Raw genomic sequence first — 22,166 nt, 5'->3', positions numbered from 1 at the left:
TGCTGTAGAACTTCAAGCCATCTTACAGGTCCTAGTATTCATCAAAATAAGAACATTTTCTAAGCAGGGAAAACATGGCTACATCTGAAGGCTAAGAGGTAGGAAACACCAACTGCGAGGAGGGAGGCAGCCTCTGGAATGTGTACCGCACCATAACAGCTGACTGGAGCTGCCCCAGCCTTTCACAAACCCCTACAGGAGTAATGGAGGAACTCACCGAAATTGCAGGAGGTGAACAGTTATCAAGGCTCCTTGATGACATTTCTCCCCTGGCACAGCAGGCACAAAATGGTGAGTCTTCACCTGAAGCTTGCCACTTGATGATACCCTAAGACACAGCTAGAAAAGAAAGCTGAGTTTTTCCATTCGTCAGGATACCCATAGTCCAGACTGCTCTCCTGCTACAGCCTGGATGCATCTCTCAGTCCTGCGATGAGCCTCATCTCACACTTGACTTTTGTGCATGAAGATTTTAACCCTGGTTTACATATTTTCACCAGATGAGAGCTGTGGATTTTGTTTCACTTCTGCTCCCAGGAGAGAGAGGCTGTAGCCAAAAGCAGGCTTTACTGTAGGGCTGGTTTTACAATTACTATTAATGACAAGCCAATTTCTCTCCCTTGAAGTCTGCTGCATGTGATAATGCAATATTTCCTCAAACATCATGTCATAAACTAGCAAAGGTGAGCAACTGGTGAGGCGGAAAAAGTGAGGAGAAGAGACAGTAAATAAAGTCACGTGCATCAAATATTATTTATTAAACACATGGGCTTTTTTGACGTGTGATTTTATGTTAGTATTTCCTTTGCCTTCTGATAAAATACACCCAGTTGCAGACTATACAGTTGGCTAACAGTGCTTTTTCGCAGGCCAGCAGCTTCCCTCAGTTATATTAGCTGGAAAGAAATAGAAATGGAGAGCCCACCTAGCACAGTAAGGAAAGCAAAAGCACTGCTAGAGCAAAGAACCAGAATCATCAAACCCAATATTAATCCCACATGTAACGTTACTTTACGCAAATCTTCTTCCCGAAGCTCAGTTTGGCTACCCCTACAATTCCAAGGCAAACACTATTCCCCTCAGTGTGTTATGGAGCCAAAGGAGAGCCCATCTCAGACAATCACACACTGAATATAGAAACAACAAAGAAATATCCATGTTAAGCAAAGTAGGCAGACAGGCAAAAACTTCAGTAATACAATTGGGCCCAATAATTTCTGGCAGATGATATGAAGTCTCAGATATTTCTTTCTGGTATAGCTTGTTTTTCTTAGGTAGGCACGCTAGAAAACTGACAAAAACCCAAAAACACAACTCAAACTCAACTCAGTGCAACTCAAGGATCACTGTAGCCCAAAGCACAGTTGCAAAGTTTAACAGTTAACTGGATTATCTCGACAAGGACCTTTTGGCTTCCACTGTCATCACTATGTACATCACCATTCTTGGCAGGCTGGCACAGCTGAACAGTGCTATCAGTGCTACCAATAGGCAAAGTATTGAATTGCTAATTGGCAGAGATTTTACCACGAAGACAGTTAAGTGCTGGCCCAATGGATAGCTCAACTTGCTTTGAGAATACTTTTCTTTCAAAGAAGGTCCTGACCACAAACTCCAACTGCCTGCACAGTCCTTCCAGCTCTGCAAATCTCCACTCTCTTTAATCAAGGTGCTTCCCCTCCTAATGGCTGCTGCAGTGGAGAATTGTGAAATCAGTAATTTCAGCATGGATTGTAGGACCAGAACTCACGTTCCCACTATTTAACCAAAAATTCAGCACCAACTTCACTCCTTTCCAGAAAACCAAAAGCAATCCTTGCTTTCTTTTTTAAAGAATGTTTTTAACAAGACATTCTAGCTACCTCTAAGGTAACAAAAGGATTAGTGTATATGCAGATTAGCACATGCAAAGGGCTTTTTTTTCCCTTTTACTTTTAACCAAACAAGGGAAAACTATTACCAGCTTCCTCATTGCAGTGATAATGCACTGCCCCTGATAAGTATTCAGCCACAGCGTGTCTGCTCTGAAAAACAAAGCTGCTCTCCCACCTCCTCTGTAAATGATTTGAGGAGCTTTACACCTCCGTCTAAACATCTGTAGATACAATTCCACCCCCACACGCTCACACTCCATGTTTGCAAATGCAAGAACTTGGGCTGAAGCACAATACGGTCCTGCGGTGAATCCAAGTCCCTAGACTTTTATGCCCTACATACACTGTGGAATTTCTACCCTGCATACCAAATTATTCATGACAGAAACACGGAAGGACCACCTTTCCCCTCCCTCCGTGTGAATACCAATGAGAAAAAATAGCAAGAGATTTTCTTTCCCTCCTGATCACAGAGAGAAAAGGAAATTTAAAAACAACATATATGGGGGAAGGGAGGGGAGAGTCACCACACAGTGTTGAAGACCAGGGGTGTGAGCACATACTTATATTAACATCTTCCATCCCTGGAGCTGCAGTAATTTGCATGACATTATCTACCTGGGATGTTGCTATGGTTATCACCATACATAAGTAATTACCAGGGCAAATTGCACATACGGCGCACAGATTCCTGCTGTCAGAAGCAAAGGATTTTTTTTATACTCTTGAAAATGTAAATGTTTGACAAAAAAACACTAACCACAATGATTCCTGAGAAGAGGAAAAAGTTTAAGACTGCTCCCAAATGATCTAAAATGATTGTTAACCGTACTTATTGACAACCGTACCTTGAGGCACAGCTCAGATTATCCCTAAGTGAGATGGACACTGCACAGACTCAGTAGAAAATCAACAGAACTCATGAAAATAGTAGAAATGGAAACCAGGAGCAGCAGTACTAAACGGTACCAATAACCAGAAATTAATCACTAGAAATACTAGAAAATCCCTGCCTGAAGATTTTACGGTACAATTAGATGAGAGTGGTAGAGGACAGTGGAACTAGGATATCACACAAAACAAACGAGGTTGTCAGCGTCATGGTGTTGCCATGATCCTCTTGAAGGGTAGATGTCATCTAATCCTAGATCATATAAAATAAATCAGATATCAGCTCATTCTGAAATACTGCTGCAATTACACTGCCAGTAAGGCGCAGCCCCGCTGTATACAAACAGCTTGAGCTGCTTTCTCTTGGTGTCAGCGGAAGATTTTCAGCAACACTGACGAGTGTGTTCTGTGCCCTTTGGGAAGTAAAAAGTTTTACAGAACAGTTCTGCTGCTGTGATCCGACTTCATGCAAAGCACATTAGGCTAACTGGGATGTAAAACACAACAGGCATTGCTGTAATTTAATCGGAGGTGACATACATCATTGACTCATATCTATCCAAACCAATCACACATGTTCTGTGTACAGAGGAATACCCTAATTTAGTTACTCTGAATTTACAGGGAGCAGTAGAGTTGAGGAGAAGAAAAATATTGTATTTCCATTTTCTAGCTTCTCAGAAAAACAAGTTCTTCTTTTGTTTACCATAGAAAAAAATGTTTCTCCCAGACATTTATCTTTTTCTCCTATTAACATTAGCAGAATTGTCATCAAAGATCACCACGTTCCCCAGCTAAGCTACAGATTAGATCTTTCAGAGCTGAAATAATCTCTGCTCCTGGATCAAGCCTCTCACAGCTCTCACTGGTAAACTGGGCAGCTTACTACCCCAGCCCTGACAGTGATGGTACTTCCCTGCACTCACCCACAGAAAGTTAAGCTTATTTGTGCTCCAGATTCCAGCCCCAGCATGCCATCATTCCCTGATAACAAAGTGCCACCGTGAATGCCTGGACTGCTGAGTTAAATCCACTGTCTCATTTCTTCAGGTTGCCACAGGAGACACTGAGATGTATTTGATCGGATGATGAGAAAACCACTAAGTGTTTCAGAACTTCAACCTATTTACATTGGGATCTCCAGGTAAATGGGGCCAAGCTCCATGAGGCACCACATGTGAAGCTGGTTTTCCAAGGGAAGAAGTTAAAAGTATCAGCTCTGGGAATCAGCCAGCATGTCTTTGCGTGACGGCAGAACTACACAGGCCATAAATAATTAGATCAGGTAGAAGATTTAAAGCAGTTTTGGAGACTGGCTCTTTAAATGAAGACAAATTTGCACTCTACGAGCTGTTAGACACTCCATCACTCTTACTTCTATCAGTCTTTAGGCCTGAGTTGGACTCCAGTTTTAGTGCAGACTTTAAATGTCAGTCAGAATATACAGTGGTCTTTTCTTTGAAAGCTACATTCTGATGCCATCAAGTATAGTGACTTTTTTAGTAGGCAAGACTCAAAAACGATATGGGGGGATGATGTGCTCTGAGAAGAGGATTGCTACTGAAAGCATAGGAACAGGTATTAGCCAGCAGGCAGACAGAAAACATGGCATGGCCTCAGGCTCATTATATGGCCTGAGGAGAGGTGCTACTAGCGATGCCCAGAAATACTGATCAAAGATGTCAGCATACTCTTATCAGGGCAAATGCAGACTGCAGATAGGAGATAAAAAGAGTCATCTTCGTCTTGATGTGGGTAAACAGACCCATAGGACAGGCATATTGTAGCTCCGAGTACGGAACAGTTTGTTGAAAGTGAATAGATATCAGTGAAAGTAAATATGTGAAGAGTGAAATGTAAGATAGAAAAAGTGAGATAAATATTGTTAGATTCAGGGGAAAAACGTTATAAACAGCAAGCAAAGCTCTTTGATTTGCACTGTTTTCCAGCCCATAAAACCCTAATATCCGCCAGTGTTTCATTAAAAGCTTATAAACTACCCAGCATGCCTGCTGCTGCATAAATAAATTGCTAAAAACACATTTTCAGTGCTGCAGACCTTGTATTCAAAGAAACCTAATGTGTATAAAACTCCACCACATTACTGAGAGAAGCATGGATCACAAAAATAGCACCTTAAACTCTAAACGCAGTTAACGTTGATCATTCAGCAGTCGTAGGTTTCTCTCAGCAGAGATGTTCATAGTGACACTTTAAAAGCAGAAAATAACACCCATTTCCCTCCTCCTTCCAGTAACTTCTCATTGCTCTGCTAAGATCAAGCAACAAGCTACAACATCACTGATGAGCAAGCAGCAAGACATACCTGCCACCCATGCAGGTGGCTTACCACTTGACTAGCAGCTTAATCCCCTAGGACAGAGCTGGCAACCTTGTTTCTTCTACTGCATATTGCTGGGGTATTAATTCTGTGTTACACTCATGGCATAGTTATGCTTGTTTGCTTACTCCACTGTTGCTTGTCTCAAAAAGCAAATTATCCTATTTTTTGTCCTTTCCAAAGTAACGCAGGGATGACAGCAGGACCTGTAAGCCTAACACATGGGATGGCCAGACTGCAGAGACTGAGGAACAGAAAGGAGAGGAGCAGAAAGGAGCTTTAACATTTAAAGGAGCTTTAACATTTAAGCGAGCTGCTGCTTTGTGCTGCTTTGTTCATCCATCAAGAGAGCAAGCTGAGAACGCACTTTGACTCCTTTAATTTGTTTCCCCGAGTTCTCTCGGCGAACTTTTTGCCTTAAAGCAGGAAGAAAGACACGGCCGATCAGCTGATCAACCACAGATTCCCAAGTACAAAAGCAAAGACAAACTTCGGTGACCCCGCTGAAGCTGTCAGACAGTCACAGCCGTGCAAGGGGCCAGGGAGGAACACGCGAGCGGAGAACAACCCCGTAGCCGAGCAGGGCCGGCGATGGGACGGCTCACTGCCGGACCGCCCCGAGTCTCGCCGCTCCGCCCGCATCTCCCGCACCGCCCTGCAGACGTGGCGCCGCCGGGCCGGGCCGCGCTGTCGGACGGTCGCTGCCCAATCGCGAGCAGCGGAACGGCGGGGGAGGAGCGGGGCCGGGCGCGGTGAGCGGCGGCGGGTGGCGGTGCGGTGCTTGCGGCCGGACGGAGAACACGCGGTGGCAGCGGGGTATGGGCGGCGGGGCGGGGCGGTGCCCGGCGGTGCTGCTGCTGGCGCTGCCGCTGCTGGCGCTGCCGGGCGGGCTGTGCAAACCGACGGCGTGGCAGGAGCGGGCGCGGCCCGGCACCGCGCAGCAGCACGAGGATGCGCCGGGCTTCCAGTACGACCACGAGGCCTTCCTGGGCAAGGAGGAGGCGCGGAGCTTCGACCAGCTCAGCCCGGAGGAGAGCCAGGAGCGGCTGGGGTGAGCGGCACGGGCGGCGGAAGCGGGACAGGGATGGGGCTGTCCGCCCTGGGCCCGGTAGCGGCGGGGAGGGCTCGCGGGGCGGCAGGCACTCCCGGCCCCCGCTGCTCAGTTGCGGGACTGCTGCGCGAAGAAGCACGGACCGGCTGTCTTACCTTTGTATCCCTTCTCTCTCCTGTCCTGCAGGGCATCGCTTAGCTCTGCCAGTCCCGTGAGTCAAGCTGAGACCATTTCTTCTCTTGCCTTCATCTCAGTTCTGTTTCCCAGGCTGCTGTTAAACGGGCTCCTCGCAACTTCTTTGCTCTTGACAACTCTGCTCGGTCTTGCTTTTACTTCCATGCAACAGTTGCATTTAGTCCTTCTCCGGCCTTTACACATGCAAGAAGGCACGTTGCTAATGAGAACAAAGTTTCCTAGCAGTTATAGAAAGGTCTTTCTAATCAATTAGCAGAGAATAGTTGGAAATGTCTTCACATTCTCACTCAGATGAGCTGTGTCCTTCCACGGGGAGCAGCACGGAACCACAGTGTGTGTCTCATGCCACCATAATGGTGCTGTTGGCTCTGAATGACCTCCTGCTCCTGGTGCAAGCTGCATCTCAGTAAGCAAAGCCACAAAGCAGTTGGCACAAATGACCAATTTAATCCAGATTGTTTGAAAAAGCGAGCAAAAGAAATCATCTCAGCATGCATGTTCATGGCTTCAAGGACATGGGTTACATAAATTAGGTCTTCCTTTATTCTTGCACACGTGTGGTTTTTTCAGCTGGGGGTATGAGCTGTGTGCAAACAGTGAACAATCACACAACACAGCCCAGTCAAGCATCAATCTGCTGGAAAGCCACAGAAGGAACTGCAGGGGCACACAAAACACAAAGCTTTTGTCCCTGTGGCCTCTGCTAAACATCAGATACACTTGTATTATAGTTGTTTTCCTGTTCTAAGTCCATTGTAGCCTCCCCCTGAGTATGGGTCCCCCAAAGTCAGCAGGCACAATCTACAAGCCAGCTGAGATGGTTTGTTGAGTAACTTCGAGAGTTCAGGTTCTGTTTTGATTATTTATAGCAGTATTGAAGAATGAATGGAGAAGTGGTAAGATCAACTTCAAAATGCAAGACAGCCGCACCCAATAGGACAGCTTTCTGCATTTTGGGCTTCACATTTTAGTGTAAAATCAGGACCAGATAAAGATAATGAACTTGGGCTGACATCCAACTTCAATTTGACATCCAAAAGCAAATTGAAGAGGTTTGTTTTTTCTGCCCACCCTTCACGGCTACCATTCTCTTTTTACAGGAAGATTGTGGATAGAATAGATGAAAACCAAGATGGCTATCTCACGACAGAGGAACTGAAAAACTGGATTAAACGGGTACAGAAACGCTATATCTATGAAAACGTCGCTAAAGTTTGGAAAGACTATGATACAAACAAGGACAATAAAATCACCTGGGAAGAGTACAAACAAGCTACCTATGGTTATTATCTAGGTGAGACGTCATCAGAACCCTAAGAAAAAGAAATTCCAGTTTAACACAGAAGCTGTTCTAGCAGTAAGCCTTTGTATTTCTAGACTCAGAGTACATACCAGTTAATTAGGAGACTTTGTTGTTCCTTGTTAAGTTTGCTATAACGTAATTTTGTGATTATCTTGTTGAATTGGCAGAAAATCCAGAAGAATTCCAAGATGCAACAGATCGGCACAGCTTTAAGAAAATGCTGCCCAGAGATGAAAGGCGATTCAAAACTGCAGATCTGGATGGAGACTTGGCTGCCACTCGTGAAGAATTCACTGCTTTCCTTCACCCAGAGGAATTTGAGCACATGAAAAACATCGTTGTCTTAGTAAGCAGTGCAAAAGCAATGATGCTGGTTTTACTTTTGTGGTTCAGGTGAACTTTGATAAGTTTCTTCAGCCTTTCCTGGCAGAGTTGAGAAATAGGCAGACAGACACACGCGTAGTGGCCAGCTGGGGAAACAGAAAGAGATACGTAATTCTTGAAATTTCCTAGAATCACCAAGGTCGAAAAAGACCTAAAAGATCATCCAGTCCAACCGTTCCCCTATTACTAATAGCTCCCACTAAACCATGTCCCTCAACCCCATCCAGTCGTTCCTTGAACACCCCCAGGGTCCGTGACTCCACCACCTCCCTGGGCAGTCCATTCCAGTGCCTGACCATCCTTTCAGAGAAGTAATACATCCTAATGTCCACCCTGAATCTCCCCTGCTGGGAATAAATCAAATTTACTTGATTTAGAGCTCTCGGTACAAGGAAGACAAAACAGGAGCACTTAGACTGCTCTTAAATGGAAACAATATTGGTATGGTTGTGTACCAAAATAAAGGTAAAGGTATGCTGATGTGAGGCTGTCAAAGCGTTACATACCAACTTGTAATTGCACATAGCTTAAAACATAAACATGGTGTCCCAGTCAGGGCTCGAGTGCAAAATGACTAAGAAAGGGGAATAGCCAGAATTCTGTTTTCTCTTGATTATTTCAATGCAATTTTCCAGGAAACTTTAGAAGACATAGACAAAAATGAGGATGGCTTTGTGGATCAGGATGAGTACATTGGTAAGTCTGGAAGTTTGTTTCTTACAAAATGTCCATTTGTCCATCTTCTCTCAAAGCTGCAACAGCATCAGCAAACCAAAGAGGAACATTTCTGTGCTTCAGAGTCGCCTGTTTTCTACTAAGTGTTCTAGATTATTTAGGAGGTAAACCTAGATGCTTTTCTAATGATTTTTTGCAGCAACACCTTTGTTTCTTGTACAAGATGATGCATTAAGAATGAACTGTGTAGAAATAGTAGTGAGATTTAGGGTTCTCAAACAAAATTGTGAAGTATGTGAAAAATAACTCTGTTACTTAAGTAAGAACAGAATGGAAACATTAACAGCAGATCAGTCACAGTTAATTTACACCAACTTAAGTCACTCTCTGCAGTTAGCTGCTGTCTTGTGCTTGGACATATGAAAACAAAATGGACAGGAGATCAGCTATATGCAATACATTTTAGCCTTTTGAATAATTTTGCTGATTCCAAACGCTAACCTCTCCCTCTTCACTCATTTTGATGGGTTTTAAATCAAGAAAGTAGTACCAGGAAAGCTATAAAGATCACTTCTCGTATAATCGGGCACAGTATACACATGTTAATTAATGGCAGGGGGTTTCTTTTCCTTGTAAATTATATTTAGCCTCAGAATGTGAGTGCTATTCATTTATGACTGAAATAACAGAGCAGCATAATTTCCACAGTAATTTCAGTTCATTCAGTGACATTACCTACATATAATTATAAGGTAATCGTCAACATTTGTTACCATTGCAAATGCTGCTTTTTCTGTCTTCTAGGATAGAAAGCATAGAATGTTCTAGTTACAATCACCCCACACCGGCAAGGATGATAAAAGTCAAACTGACAGGACGTCAGATGCTTCAAATAAACAATATAGTTTGCTCTTTAAAAATGAAAAAAAAAGAAAAAAAAAAAAAGAAAAAAAAAGTGAATGTGTTGTCTGAAGTTTTCTTTACGAGTTGGGGAAAATTGCTTAAGATATTCCTACATCCCTTTTTTAAGATATAATTACATTTTGGTTTTGATCAGGCTGGGGTTGAAAATGGCCAGATCTCTTCTTTGATTAGGAACAATAAAAAAAGCCCACCAAATGCGGTCTCCGGATTAGGTATTTGATGGGGGAGTCTGCTGGCGGTTGCAAAGCAATTCCTCCCTCTTCCTTCTTGCCTCCTGATTTGACTTCTACAACTTTTGTTTTACAATTTGTAAAAGCAGCAAAGCAGGATATTTCTAGTCATGTTAAACACAGAGAACTAAAGTTAGCATGAGCAGGTATACTGGTTATTTCAGGGATATTTTGAACAGTTGTGTCAATAGAGAGGCCTTATCCTAGTGTATATCATCCTAGCTTATATGCTTCTGCTGTGAAGTAATGGGAGAACATTCTTACATATCAGATCAGTATTTACATCTAATACCAATGAGCCTTCGGCCCTAAGACCAACCCTATGGGATGCACTCTTCTGTAGTGTATCCCTGAAAACCAAATTCACAAATCATAGTAGTACTATCTACAGAGCAAGCTTTAATAGAAAACTGAAAGGCTTGAGAAGTAAGCATCCCAAATGAGCAGGAGCCAACTGACTGGCCACAGAGACCAGAAGGATAAAGTGAACACACTTATGCTTCCTGAAGGATTTTTGCAACTACTTGTGATTTGGAAGGGCTATGCTGTAAAAGAACAGATGTAAATCAGTACTTGTTCTTAATAGTCACTGGTACTCTCCAAACCCTACTTACATAGATAGCAGCTGCCACTCTGGCATTTTCCTACCATGATGCATAGCAACAGCATGTAAAGGAATATTGGTGGGAGGGTTCAACCTCTACTGCCATACCACCAGCATCTGCCTCTGACATCATGGGCCAACATAATAAAACAGGAGGCATTACTTTCAGAGCACCCCTTGTAAAATATATAATAGACATTTTAATTTTTAATCTTTTTCTTAAAGCATTAAAAAAGAAGAACAAAACCAAAAATGAGTGAGATATTTTACCTTGGTTTTGAGTTGGACATGCCTGCCTTAACCATTCTGCTGGCTGGAATCTGATTTTATCCACGAAGACATTTGCTGTCAGAAACAAGATAAAATTGCTAAGTCCCTTTCTCATGTGACTGAGCAAAATATTTAGCAAAACAGCAATCCTTGAAGAACTTTTTTCACTCAAATTCAGGGACAGAAGACATATGGACAGGTTGATTTCTCTTAACTTTGCTCTGCTAGCAAGTCTAATACAATGCTAAAGAAGAGTCACCAGTAGTGAAGAAATAGACTTGAAAGAAGATGTGTACAGCTTCAGTACATCCCACATTTCATATACCACACAAAAAATGCTGTGCAAAGAGTGAAATGTTTAGTTTTTCTGAGCAACACTGCAAACAACTCTAGTTAGTGCACAATTTTCAGATTAAATATGACTTGAGTGAGACTTTGATTTCCTTTCCAGCTGATATGTTTGCAAATGAAGAGGGTGGACCTGAGCCTGACTGGGTGACTACAGAGCGTGAACAGTTTTCAGATTTCCGTGACCTCAATAAGGATGGAAAGATGGACAAAGAGGAGATTCAGCACTGGATTCTCCCACAAGACTACGATCACGCACTAGCTGAAGCCAGACATTTAGTCTATGAATCAGATGTCGATAAGGTATATAGAGTTCTAGCATGAAAAAGTAGGATTGAGGATTTTTTCTTTGGTTGTTGTTGGGTTGGGTTTATTTTTTAAACACAGCATAAGTTAGCATGAAGTGACTCCTAATAACTTGCATTTTTAGTACACTTTAAGGCTTTAGAGGCTAGACATGCTATTGTTGTATCATATTAGTGCAAATTTCAGTTGGTAGGGTGAGAATCACAAGTGAATTACTGTTTATTAGTGCTAGAAATTCCATTCACTTTAATTAGGTTAGATAAGAAACTCTTATCATCTTACGCCTGCCAGATATACCACAGTAGAAGTTCTTTTTTTTCTTCTAAGAGTTCTTATCGGTTTTGTACTTTGATTTAGACTGTAAGACTGAAAAAAAAAAAAGATACACTACCTAAGAGGTGTCAAACAGCTCCAGTTTCTGTAATCAGATGCACATCCACTTCATTTAACACAAGAGACTAGTAGTTCCGTGGATCCCAGATGGTGATCTTCTGAGGTGGAATGCCAGCAAGGTTGGAGCCTGAAAAACCCAAACACTCTGAGACAGGAAAGCTTAAATTTCTAACATAATCAACCATCTTCAACCAAATACGTAGAGGATTTTTATTGTTAGGAAGTCGAGAACAAACCACATGCAAAACCACATACCAGGTAACTCAGACGGTTCAGTAGTGAGTTAATTACAAGGTAATTTCAGTTATCAGTTTAACTTGACTAAAGCCAGAGGGACTGCAGTGGGTCAAAAAGCAGCAGCAACTCCTGACTCTTAAGACTTGCTTCTTTGAAGAACTTTCTGTGCCCTGGGGCTCTTGTAAGTTTGTGCTGGTACCTTTTACTTAGCTTTGAAAACGTCCTCAAAGAAATTTTTCTTTTCTTGCCACCAGGATCAAAAACTAACAAAAGAGGAGGTTTTAGACAACTGGAATATGTTTGTTGGAAGTCAAGCTACTAATTACGGGGAAGACCTCACAAGAAACCATGATGAACTATGATATAAGTATACCAAGCAGCGTGCCACAGGCCTTTTCTTCATTTTACTGAATCTATCACATTCATCCCCTTTTGGGGGATGATGAACAAGGGACACACTCAAAACTGAATGACATGCGTATATTTTTAACATGGCAGTTTATTACCTCAGAAACTACATAGAAGTAGGGTTTGTATTATTATTATTATTTTCTTCACAAGGTTAAATACTATATCTAATTATACAGTTCTATTCTGGGAGAAAAATGGTAATGTTTCTTAGTAGGTTTGATCTGGGAAAGGCACTTAAAATATAATTCCAAGGATGCAGCTATGCTTAGAACAAAACCTACTTTTTCAATAGTCTAAGTTGTTTAGTCATCATTTCTAATAGCGTTTGAAATCATAAAATGACTTAGATTGGAAGGGACCTTGAAGATCATCTAGCTCCAGCTCCCTGCTGTGGGATCAGATCATACCAGACCAGGCTGTCCAGGGCCCTATCCAGTCTGGTATTGGAACACCTCCAGGGATCAGGCATCTAGAAACATCTGTACTTACAGTTTTACCCTTATATACAGATGTTTGACAAGATCCACAGCCTTTTTGTCTGCGTTGCATTTTTCTGTCCCAGTTGGGCTGAAGGAGACCTATAGGTCATAGATTTACAAGTGCAACGTGTGCAATTGGCCCTTCTCCCTAATCCCCACTGCAGTGCAGAAGAAGCACATGTGGCCCAACACCCACGCTGGCATTCTACAGCAAGAGTTGTGGTGTTCAGACTGACAGCTGCTCCTTCTGACAACAGAGTAACATACATTGTTTGTGGGCTGTTACAGTGTTTCCTGGAAGGAATTATGCCACATGGAGAATAATTTATCTCACGCTTTTCGCACTTTACCCAAGCCATACTCTTGTTCACACAGTGTGAATGGCAGCAGATCTATGATGGAGAAAGAACGAGACATATCACCCCCCTGGGCCTTCAGTTTTCTGTACCACACACGGGGACAGATTCATGTGGCTAACGTCCTAGTTTGTATGTATGTACGTATAAATACGTGTTACTGAAGCAACTACATGGAGACAGCTTTCCTTCCAAAGAAGGGAGTAAGCTTTCCACACAGGTGCTTTCTTTTTTACTGTATAATGTGAGCAGTAACATGTATATTTTTGTATACCTAACTCAGATAAGTATGGTTGGTTTTAAATGTACTATTTTTAAAACAAGCATCATAAAACCACAACTTTTTGATACTATGAAGGTGCAATAACACTAATACAGACCAGCCTAGAGCAATGATGTGAAGCCTTTTGTGCCAGTAGTTCAGCCTGAAGCACTAGTTCATCATCTACAAACAGCAGCTGGATGTATGGCACCAAACTTTTCTTCTTTGCTTCATTAAAAAAAAGCTAGAAATATGTTGAGTGTACATTTTTACTATTGCTAGAACCTGTTCTGAATGCTAAGGTCACGTAAGAACAGTGGTTAAATACTTGCAGTTGAAGATAGTTCTGTATTACACTCTGGCATAGATTCCTTGCCTTTGTTAGCGTAACTATTAAGCTTCTAGTGTGCACCTACAGCATTGCCAGCAAGGTCTCCTGAAAGTCCCTACCTCTTCTGCTAACGTAGAGTAGGACAGATGTCATAAGACATAGATGGTGTTTGCTCTCCCAGTAATTCCACGTCAAAGTATTGCCTAAAAGCAGTGTTATCTGAGAAGCAATAAAATTGTATCTTGCCACACATAAAAAATTATCTTTTTTTTTGTTATTATTTGGACTTGGAAAGGTTTGCTGTACTGAATAGTCCTAACAACCTTGATAACTTCTGTTTTCTAGCAGCCCTTTCATACTAGAGCTTGAGATCTTTGTATTTTAGTACAGAATTGCTGTGCTTTCTCTGCACTTGGATCATCTTCTGCTGTCTCAGGAAATAATACCTTAAAAGACCTCAGAAAAAAAGCTTGTTTCCTACTACTAAAACTACAGCTCAGACTAGATAGGAAGCCAAGGGTTTTCACTGGAGCCCAAGGGAAGGTTGTTTGGTAAGTCTTGTTGAAATTCAGTGGGAGTTGGGTGCTGAGACACTAAGCATCGTTGCCTACAGCTAAACATGACACTTCCAAATCCACTGTGTTCTATCCCAACAAAAAAAACTGCATCTGAGCTTTGACAGGCAATCACGTTTTCTTCCACATTACTCATGGAATTTGGAATAAAATTAGCATCAAATGAGAAAGAGATCATATTCCTTTGTTTGTTCTCAATTTCTATTAATGATTGGAATATATTGGGTATTTTCCAGTATAAAACTATGTAAATAATAATACTGAAATCAGATGAGTTACAGGACTTGGAAATTTAGGCCAATTGTATTTACAGGGCTTTATTTTTTTTTTTTGTATGTTTGTTTTTTTACAAGAAGAATGGTACTCAGAACATGCCCAGCTATGAATAAGGCAAACATGCCAGTTAAAATGAAATTCAAGCCAATCAAGTTATCAATCATTCTAAGTATAATGGAGTCACATTAAGAGCATTTTGATAAAGCAGAGTACAAAAACATATTTTAGAGAACGACTTATCATTGATGTGATTTCATTCTAGAGGCAACCTCCTTTGTGTAGCTCTTCATAGTGTTTCACTTACCAACATTCAGCAACACGCAGTATATTTTGTGCACTAAATTTTCCTTTCAAGCTCAATGCACTATGGAAGAGTAACTCAAAAAGAGACTAGAGCTTCTGGGTTTAAATTTAACACTATTTAAGGAAAGCAAACCTTTGCTAGGGGTTATAACTGTTAACATTGTGATTTTTCAAGCCTAAGGTTTCTAATGGGGTTTGACTGTTCCAGAGATAAGATTTTTTTTCCTAGGTAACATATTTCAAGTCATATTATGAGCAAATGTTACAAAATTTTAGTGTAATGTGAAATACTGTAATGTCAGATAGCATTATTTATCTGCTTAATATGACTAAACCCATTAATTGCTGGGAGCCATGCTTCATCCCAGCAACATGAAAATTCATTTTGTGCCTATCTTGTCAGTTATTGCCTATTTTCTTAATGAATAGTGACGTAGTGAAATTCTGTCGGGAAGTGTGTTTATATATTTCCAACTGCAGGTTCTGTGTGGTAATTCCTGTTACATAGATCCTCCATTACCTAAATGTTTTCATTATGCCTGTGCCACAACATATCAAAGGTGCATTTTTCCTCCTTATCTATCTGGAAAGCCATTATTATTGCACATGCAGTTTTAATTATTAGAACTCATGAAATGAACTAAGTGGCTAATGTTCATTGTCTTATATTTCCATTTGGTGATTCAATCGGGTTAAATCTGTCTCCTAATCAAGGTACTTCACATAACTCCCTGTGGAATGGAGGATACAGCTCATCCTTATCCTATTACATTTACACAAGTATCTTAGAATAGTTGCATAATGATTTACTGTCACAATACAGAAGTCAGTCTGGATCCCAGTCAACAGCAGAACCCATTGACCTTACATGGAGGAACAAAGGCCTTGGCCACATAAAAGCAAACATAGGAACAATGGGGTGGATGGTGGGACTTGAGATTAGAAGTAATTTGATAACCATCAGGTCCTGATCCTCTTATTACTACTGAGCAATAATGCTAGGAGTTTAGGCTGATTCATTCTCACGTAAGGTATTTAGGGCATAAGGCTGTTTCGAGGAGGGCAGTATCAAATGGTCTGTTCAAATACATCTATCCCTTTTACTGAGTGATGATATTGCTCCTAGACAGCTGATTACCATTAGCATATGTGACCATTGGCACACGTAACTTGTTTTGCAGGGTGGCATAAGAGGCCACATGAAACATTTCAAAGCTAAAGATTCTTCAAGGCCTGGCATGGCCCATAGCTGAATAGTTTGAACTAATAAGCAGTGCCTCTCTCTAATTTAGTGTGCTACGTTCCATTTAATATGCCCAGTAAGGAACACATAAACCAAAATTTCTAAGTTTCAAAGAAATAAAATTGGGCTTATATTTAATTTACAGGCACTAGTGAGGCCCTTCAGATCCAAGTGCTATGTAAATTCCAACCCTGATGATTTTCAAAGCAACCTCAGAAAGAAAAGGTACCAGCTTTCCTATAGAGCGCAGTTATATAAGGGACTTAGATGCATGTGACACAGCAAAGGCAGCTTCCCAGCTGCATTCTCTCCATAGGATGAGGTAAAATTTCTTTCCCAGACAGGAGCATCTCCTCACTATGTCTGCCACAAGAGTGCAACAATCATCAGGTAGGTCCATTACTATTCCTGTTGATAATCATGTTGCCATGATACTGAATCTCTACGGTAATTAAGGGTGACACATGCATTAGAAGTGACAGTGTTTCATCATATCAACAAAAATTTAGTTACGCATCAAGACGCTTTCACAGTTAAGTGGGAAATAATTTCTTTATATGGGAATAGTCAGGCAATCCTCAAAATGACGGTCCATTGGACCAATGAGTGTACAGAAACTAGTGGAAAATGATATGTATAGATTTTGAACACTTACCTTAAAATCCTCAGTGAGACCAAAGATTGATGTTACAAGAACATGAATTGATAATCCCATAGCACGTGCCACATGGTCAAACAACTCCAGTACAGGACTGCCCAAGGAAAGCCATCCTTGAAGATGCACCAATAACCAATGTATGGCCAAGGTTTAGGTAAAACAGTATTACTCAGTAGCCCACTCCAGGGTGCACTACTTCCTCCCTGCTAAGGCCACAGTTGGATTCTGAGGAAGCTTGACATCAGCTCTGAACTGGATACAGCAAAGTATAGTTAAACAAGGAAAACAAACTGAAGAAACTAGAAGTAGTAACATTCTATCTTTCTCATCTGTATTCATAAACAAAAAGATGCCTAACCTTCCACTGGGTTCAAGAACATTTATGGGGAAATCTGAATAGATATAATAAACAAAGCTGGTAAAACCAAGAACACAGAGAAAGAATGTGTTGAAATACTGCCTTTAAAATCTACTTTATCCAAGTGGAAACAAAACATTTTAAAAGATGATAATGCTCTAGAAGCTATTTAAGTCACCAGCCAAATTAAACTGACCAAAATCTAATTTCTTCCTTGTCTTGTTTAGCAGATACTTAAAAGATCAATATAGTTGTCTCTGTAGATCGGCGTGAAATATTAACGGGTGTGAGCATTTTGAAGCTTTTTACAACACATTCAGCCTCATTAAACATTAAGCAGGCTTGAAATATAAATATAAAATAACTATCAGCTTCCTATACTTCATAGGCAGAACAAAGGTAGATCAAAAGTGAGAAGCAGGAAGAAAGCTATTACATGAATTGGGAATTCAGAGAGAAGTTAACTTAGGAAAGCTGTCAGTATAAATAAACTCAATCAGATACATTTTACCATAAGGAAAGATCATATTCTTCTGACTCACAGACCACAATACGTGCTAAGGAGCAAAAAACGGTGGTATTTATAGTGTGAGGAATTCATAAAAACACACCTCTGACCACAGAAGTACCCATCAGTGGTCCAGTCCTCATCTACACTATAGCACCTTTCACACTCCATGTTTGCTATTGGACCTACACCTCAATGGGTTCAGTGAGAAGGAGCCTTGTTCTATTGCCCCTGCTTTTCATGAACGGCTGGCACATTAAAAACATCTGGGCAATACAGCAGAGAATAGTTTCAGGTTCACTAAAGGGAGATGTCAGCTTTGCAAATCACTGGAAGTAACTGGACATAAACTGTCAAAATAAGTCAGCAAAACGGTGTGGTTATTGTCAGAACGTAACACAAGTCTGCAATCCAAGATGTGGCTAAAGGTTACAGACAGCACAGTGAGATGGCTGCGCTATGATGTGCAGATCAACTCATTTACCCACAAATGCTGTTCTATTTTAATACCTTTTCTCCCATTTGCCCGCTTGCCTTATCGTTACTGCAGACATAATGAAGAATAAAATTCAACCACACACTGTATTGCCTTTACCACTGCAGATTCTGACAGGGCTTACAGGGAAGCTTTTTGGATAGCTTTCTCATTGTATTTCTTCCAGTATTGCCTAGACACAAAGACATCAGACCAGGCATACTAGGGTTAGCATTTTCTACAGCCTCCTCTGCTCAGTTTGGGAAGATGGTAACAGCAAGAAGAGAAACTGTGTAGGATTCATTCCTTGTCAGACATACTAGATTTTCCAGAAAGTGTATCAAACATAGTAAGAAACAATACTCAAATAGCGTTTGACACTGGGCTATTTATGCTACATTTTTTTCAGAATAGAACTGAAAATAGACTTCTGTGTTTGACTGCATTACACCCTACTTCTGTACTTTCTTACCTACACACTATGCTGTTAATAGGCGTTGATCAGAGCAGCAACAAATCAAAGTTCTACATTTACGCATGTGCCAAACTTGCAGATGTGCCTTAAGGAGACGATTGTGCTGCCTACAAAGTCACATTTAAAATTCAATATAAAAATGCACTTAATGGGAAAAGATTACATGCTTTGTGAGCAAAGCCAGGTTCTGCACTGTCCCCACCTTGTTCCTAATAAAACTTGGAACAGTTTCAGATACAAAAGAGCCCTGCATTGCTGGAACAACACTCGTCCCTTCCTTATTGTGCCTATTTAAATACACAAAGGACGCCTGGAACTGCCTCCCCAGTGCCATCCAGCACAGGTAGTTGTGCAAGGAGTTCTCTCATTTCTTACACAGCCACAGAAGAGCACAAGGAAGCCACAATGCAGCACATGGTGGAGGCTGTGTAATGCAGATAGGAAGGCACACCATCCATGTAGGTGCTGTTAAGGAGCACCACGTGGTGTCCTGCTTGCTTTTTAATACTGAATGCTTTGTCTAAATTGCAGATCCTGCAGGTTGTTTGGGGAAGAAAGGTAACATGACAACAGTGTCAAGTATTTCTTTCATACCACAGTACAACACAGGAAAAAATCAAGTGAGACAGTTTTCTTGCTGAGATTGCCATAGTTCTTATATCTATAAAAATCCTCCTCTCTCAAGTCTGTGCTCATTCATGTGTCATCCTTGCATCTGAGCTCCTGGCATGTAGGAAACAAGCCAAACATCAGAGTCACCTAAGTGCTGTGAAATTGGCATTGAAGCTTAGGGTAGAACGAGCAGGCACAAAGATGGGGATACATATATGTAGGCAGAAATAGTGCTGCAAAGGGAGAGGAGAATTTCACCCATCCTGCTGCTTTCTAATCAGATCTGAAAACTAGCCTGGCATGGATGAAATCTATTTCACTTCTGATGATCTACCCCTTTGGAAAATTTGAGAGATGAGAACTACTGGTGCCACACTTGCTATAAATACCTACTCATGCAAGGTGCAGCAGTTTGCTTTGATAGAAGCCAGTACTCCACTCTCTCCGTTCCAACCAACACCCAACATCTTCACTTTTCAAGTTCTTTCCAGCCTTCAGTCACCAATAACTATGATCTCCTATCTGGATGTTTATGAAAGCTTTTATCTTTAAACCACAGCACAGACAGTGCTGAATTCTTTGACAATGTCTTTTGGTTCAACTGTGGTACAGTGCTTAGCACGGGAGATTGTGCCTCCTGACTTGGATTCCTAAGAGTTACAGTAACATAGGTAATAAAACAATCACAGTTCCACAGTTACAATTCTAGTGGACTAAAACTCATACCTCAAGACCACCAAACCATGAAGAAATAGCATTATAAAAAAGAGTCAACTGCATTATTTGCATTATTGCAAAAGAGTCAACTTTCAGCTAGTATTAATTCTCTCTTATTTTTCAGTGTATCTACTCTTATTTACATCCACAGGCACTGTTTTTAAGCAATCCTTGCAGACAAAAAGCACCACAGAAAGAAATCCTTGTCCAATTTTTTTTTTTTTTTTTTTTTTTTTTTTTTGCTGCTGTAAAGAACATGTAAATATGTCAATAGGAATAAGAAAGTTGTAATAGAAATCTACAAGTCACTGAAACACATTCATTTCTGAATCAAGTATTCTGATAGAATAAAACTTTGTTCTTTAAGTATGAAATGGCTTTTGGTAAATACGCAATTAGATACAAGCCTAAGTAAAACATGGATGAACTACTGGCAAAGTCGCTTGATCATCTATTGTTTGATATTCTTATGTTTTTATTCTCAGAAGACATAGTGCTAGATTTGCAAACAGGCTGGAAAAAAACTAATTAGAACTAACTGTTGTTGAGAAATGTTAATGTAGAATGGGAGGCATTTAAGGAACAGTAGCAGAGTTTAAAATATAAGTTCATTCCAGTAAATCAGTGTCAAAATGACAAGAGAAGCCAACATGGCTCAAGACAGATATATGGAACAATACATAAGATAAACAAAAAAGCTTTTGAACCCATCCACAGAATATGAGAAGTGAAAGATTTGATTAAGTATTAAAAGAAAAAGGCTAAGCCAAATGAAACATAAACAAGAGTGAATCATACAGCTAAAAACCTCTCAACAGGAGAGGATTTGTTTTGGTTTTGTTTTGTATTATATCAGGATAAAAAGAATTAAGAATTTCTTTTCCAGAATGATATTTTTCACAAACTAAAAAAAAAAAAAAAAAAAAAAAAAAAAAGTATATTGATAGGATTCATTCTCAACTGTCCTGTGAGCTATATTTGTTGCAATCTACCTGAACGCTTCTCATGAGGCAGGTTTTAGGGCTTTTCCCCCAACCTTTACAACTTTAACGTATCAATGCAAATTATGCACTAATGACACCAAGGACAAGTAGGTGAATGTTTCTCACATTCAGGCAAACTGGATCAACAGCTGAAGAAGTCCTAACTGCCTAATGTGCCATTGGTGCATAACCAGCCTCACCTGTGCCCTTGAAGACATTTCTGTGGGGCAGTGCCTTTCCTTGGTCTGTGCTTGGTCAGCGGGTCCTTGATCCTCCGGTCATTTGTGCCAGTTTTTTGTGATATGATTTTATTTCTTCCATCTGCTGAGTGGTAACAATGGCTCCTTCAGCTGAGCCCTACCTGAGTGGCCCATGCAAGGGAGTAAGGGAGTGCTTTATGTCCCTTTCTATTGCAGAAGTATGTACTACCACTTTGGGCTTCCTTAGGGCTCAGCTCACAGGCTAGACATCAGATTTCTGAGAGAGCAAAAAAGGCAGGAACAGAAATTGAGAGAAGTCTTCACCGACACTTAACAAGTTCATGTAGTTCAAGAGAGATCCCCAAAGGCAAGAAAGAGACCATCATAATACCATTAGTTAAGGGAAAGCCTAGGGAAACAGAAAATGTATGTAGGGAAAGGTTAAAAACCATTTTAGAACACCAAGTGAGGGAAACATTTAAAACAAGCACACTAGTGGTTTGATTAATGGTTTCAGAGATGCCCATAGGAAAAAAAAAAAAGCCTTCAAGGATCTTACCAGGAGGATAGACAGAGGGAAGCAATGAGAACTTGGTGCAGAGATGTTCTGAATAATTTTCCCCAAGTTTTGTACAGGAAGTTAATTGCATGAAAAAAAATATATTATATGTAGAACAGTGAATGTATTCCAGAAATGTGCACAAAGGATATTTGATAGGCTACATGAAGATCACTATAAAGACTGTGCTAGGCTAACAGTTTCAGAATCAGCGGTAAAATGCAAAGAAAAGTAAGCCTTGATTAATACAGCAGGTGAGGAGAAAAAACACCATTTACTTACACATAAAAGCATTAGGATGTTGGTTAAAGAGAAGATGCCAGCCCTTCTAGGAAGAAATAGGAAATCTGCCAGTTAAC

General features: G+C 40.8%; 1 protein-coding gene and 1 long non-coding RNA gene across 3 annotated transcripts; one reads left to right on the top strand and one right to left on the bottom strand.

The window, feature by feature from the left end:
* Positions 1-222: 222 nt before the first annotated feature.
* On the bottom strand, positions 223-17,288 carry LOC116653493. Of its 2 annotated transcripts, XR_004307441.1 has the most exons (6): positions 16,918-17,288; positions 11,788-11,916; positions 10,743-10,817; positions 6,313-8,125; positions 1,011-1,127; positions 223-339 (listed from the first exon to the last, which is right to left on the bottom strand). It is a non-coding gene; the product is annotated as an uncharacterized LOC116653493 (long non-coding RNA). The 2 variants fall into 2 exon arrangements; XR_004307440.1 differs by lacking the exon at positions 16,918-17,288 and having other exon boundaries at positions 11,788-12,285.
* On the top strand, positions 5,910-15,461 carry RCN1 (reticulocalbin 1). Its single transcript, XM_015863518.1, has 6 exons — positions 5,910-6,157; positions 7,453-7,646; positions 7,823-8,001; positions 8,675-8,735; positions 11,194-11,393; positions 12,281-15,461. The coding sequence occupies exons 1-6, from the start codon at positions 5,925-5,927 to the stop codon at positions 12,386-12,388; spliced, it is 975 nt and encodes a 324-aa protein (XP_015719004.1). The 5' UTR covers positions 5,910-5,924; the 3' UTR covers positions 12,389-15,461.
* Positions 17,289-22,166: the final 4,878 nt, after the last annotated feature.

The sequence above is a fragment of the Coturnix japonica genome, chromosome 5 (genome assembly GCF_001577835.2).
Source record: "Coturnix japonica isolate 7356 chromosome 5, Coturnix japonica 2.1, whole genome shotgun sequence".
Lineage (NCBI taxonomy): Eukaryota > Metazoa > Chordata > Aves > Galliformes > Phasianidae > Coturnix > Coturnix japonica.
This window is presented reverse-complemented; position numbering and strand designations above follow the sequence as displayed.

Bases quoted from the DNA above. Each gene is read 5' to 3' on its own strand.
- RCN1 (XM_015863518.1), top strand. From the start codon at position 5,925: ATGGGCGGCGGGGCGGGGCGGTGCCCGGCGGTGCTGCTGCTGGCGCTG. The intron at 8,736-11,193 runs GTAAGTCTGGAA...TTTCCTTTCCAG, and splicing joins GGATCAGGATGAGTACATTG to CTGATATGTTTGCAAATGAA. The intron at 11,394-12,280 runs GTATATAGAGTT...TCTTGCCACCAG, and splicing joins ATGAATCAGATGTCGATAAG to GATCAAAAACTAACAAAAGA.